A 2,932-nucleotide genomic window follows, 5' to 3' on the forward strand; every position below is an offset into this window, starting at 1 on the left:
CAACTTGGCTGATGTGACACAGTGCTTGTGTTCTTTGCTTTGGAAACTTTAGCCACATGAAGACCCATGTTAGCCTAAGGCAGTGGTTCTTAACCAGGGTTCGATCGAACCCCAGGGGTTCGATGAGTCGGTCTCAGGGGTTCTGCGGAGCCTCTGCCGCGGAGGTAAAGACACACTGTGTAAAGTCGTGATGACGCCCCGTTTTGCCATCACTTGCTCCAGAGGATCACATTACATTGCTTAGCCAATCAGTGCTGCAGGAAGGAGTTCCACTCTCAGCATGGATTTGAACTTGTCTTTAATTACTTCAGTAAAGCTCACCGTCCATCCATCCATCCATTTTCTAACACCCTCGACCCTCAGTGGGGTCGGGAGGGGTGCTGGTACCTATCTCCAGCTAACGTTCCGGGCAAGAGGCGGGGTACACCCTGGACAGGTCGCCAGTCTGTCGCAGGGCACCACCGTTTTTACCAAATTCCATAGACATAATATAAGCATAGACGCCTCATGGACCGCTCTCGCCTATTGTCGCTGACGAGATTTAGGGCGGCCATCTTGGAGCGGTACTCCACTCAGCTTATGTGTTTAGCAGCACAATGACGTATGAGCGCATTTAATCGATCATAACACACTTTTTTTTGTTACTGGAAACCGTATTCATACATCTATCAAAGCTACATTTATAAACAATTGTATTTTTTAAGTATGTTTTTAATACATAGTTCAGCATATTTAAATATGCTTAGTGGCTATAACAATAAAATAGGAGTGGAATATTCTGATATCGATGTATGAAGAGCATATTACAAAGCACACAGCCGTGTAATAATTAAATCATTATGACTACTATTATGACAAACTTATGTCAGATCCTGATTTCTTGGTTAATGTCAAGTTGTCATAACAAAGACATTTTCAATAATGTCAACTTTGTATTAAAAGTGTCATGATTTACTGAATGACACTTTATGACAACAGTAATAAATATTCATGAAGACTTATTGATGTTCATGACAGGTGTTATGCCATGTTTATGACAGTGTCATGACAGTCTTATTCACCCTCCCTTCAAATAAAGTGTTACCAAAACTGTGAGTTGACACTTGTGTGGTTTATTAAAGGTCAGGTTGACTCAACAAATTCCAGATGACTTGCCTTTGGTCCTACTAGACCATCACCAGGGAAACCACGAGACCCTTGTATTCCTGTAGGCCCCATCGGACCCTGAACATTAGAACCAGTACAAAACAAAACCAGACATTATTCTCCTGTGGAAGTTTACTGTTGCACACAGTTTGTAACAGTGACCAAGCCTCGTTAACATGAATGTTTCATCAGAGTAGTAAAACTACAAGAAATAGCAACCTCAGCAGAAAAAACTGAAGAGTGTATAGCGACCTGTTCAGTCAATTAAGATGCAAAAAATTTGAATAATAATAATAGGTTTTGTTAATAATGTCTTTTGTATCTTTAGTTCTCATAAGTCTGCAAAAGCAAGTAGCTACAATGGATAAAAACATTTAAATGAATGAATAAATAAAAGAGATTAAAACGAATATCTCAGAAAGTGAACCAAGCATTTTGTTAAAACAAATGTCTGAAGATCTTTTTTAAAACAGTAGATTGTGGTCAGTGATGGAGTCACATAGAAGTGGAACGGCTCTCAGTTTTTGTTTTGGGTGAGTGGAGAAGGTTTGGCTGAGTATAGTTTTGTGGGTTAATCAAATCCACATTGTGTACAAATTTAACTTAAAGGGACAATGTGATTTTCAATCATTTACATTGCCTATTAGAATTTTAAATCAAGTCAAATCATGTCTTATTTACAGCACCTTCCAGCAAAAAGGCAGTGTAGAGGGCTTCACATGATATAAATATAATAAAGTAACCAGTTATGAAACAATAAAAAAAAACCTTACAATTTTCCAAATGTCATTATCAACATCATCAAGAATAATCATCATCAAATACACATCAAATACCTTGATCAATGATCCAGTTATTATTGATAACATCTCCAAAAAGGTGAGTTTGACTTAAAGGGGCTTTCAGTTGTTTTACACTTTTCTGGACATTTATTCCTGATTGGTGCTTCATAAAAACTGAATGATCTGTCACTTGTTCAAATAAAAAGAAAGAACTAAGAACAGCTGACTCAGTGAATGGTTTCATCAGCTGCAGTCTGATCTGTGTAAACAGTTCAGAAAGTACAGAACAAGGAAGACTCGGCACAGCAGTGACCCTTCAGCTTAACAACATCACTTCATCAGAAGAACCCTGATCTAAAATCTAAATCTCTGCAGCAGAACAATGATCCAATATATCCATAAAATCTCAAAAATACAACAAAGACCTTATCAACATTCACATCGAAGGCCAAGAAACCCTCAGACATGTCTGAATTTAAGCAGTTCTGCAAAGAATAATGGAGCAGAGCTCCTTCACATGGTGCAGAAATGTCATGTGTTAACAGCATAACAGTATAACGCTGAGAACAAATAGAAACATTGGAGAGAAGTAATATTCTCTTCAGCTGTTGTCAGAGTGTGGTTTATTTTTGTCAACTGACCTGACTTCCCGGCTCACCAGAACCCGTCGGACCAAGTGGACCTGGTCTTCCTTGGCTTCCCTTGTCACCCTGAAAGAGTCATTAATTATAGGTGAGATATTTCAATGCTCCAGGTACTCCGGCTTCCTCTCACAGTCCAAAAACATGACTGTCAGGTTAATTGGTTTCTCTAAATTCTCCCTAGGTGTGAGTGTGTGTATGGTTGTTTGTCCTGCCTGTCTCTCTGTTGCCCTGCAACAGACTGCTGGCCTGTCCAGGGTGACCCTGCCTCTCGCCCGGAACATTAGCTGGAGACAGGCACCAGCAGCCCTCCCGACCTCACTAAGGGATGGATGGATGGATGGATGGATGGATGGATGGATG

The 2,932-nt window shown here is 39.9% G+C and overlaps 1 protein-coding gene across 1 annotated transcript in view; it reads right to left on the reverse strand.

The window, feature by feature from the left end:
• Positions 1–2,932, reverse strand: part of col28a1a (collagen, type XXVIII, alpha 1a) — a 41,521-nt gene that overhangs the window by 19,294 nt on the left and 19,295 nt on the right. Inside the window, exons 13-14 of the mRNA XM_016674476.1 lie at positions 2,570–2,638; positions 1,156–1,224 (exon numbers count right to left, since the gene is read on the reverse strand). Coding sequence (XP_016529962.1) covers positions 1,156–1,224; positions 2,570–2,638 — 138 coding nt within the window. The remainder of the gene's footprint in view (positions 1–1,155; positions 1,225–2,569; positions 2,639–2,932) is intronic.

The sequence above is a fragment of the Poecilia formosa genome, unplaced genomic scaffold (genome assembly GCF_000485575.1).
Source record: "Poecilia formosa unplaced genomic scaffold, Poecilia_formosa-5.1.2 Scaffold96, whole genome shotgun sequence".
NCBI classification, from domain to species: Eukaryota; Metazoa; Chordata; class Actinopteri; order Cyprinodontiformes; family Poeciliidae; genus Poecilia; species Poecilia formosa.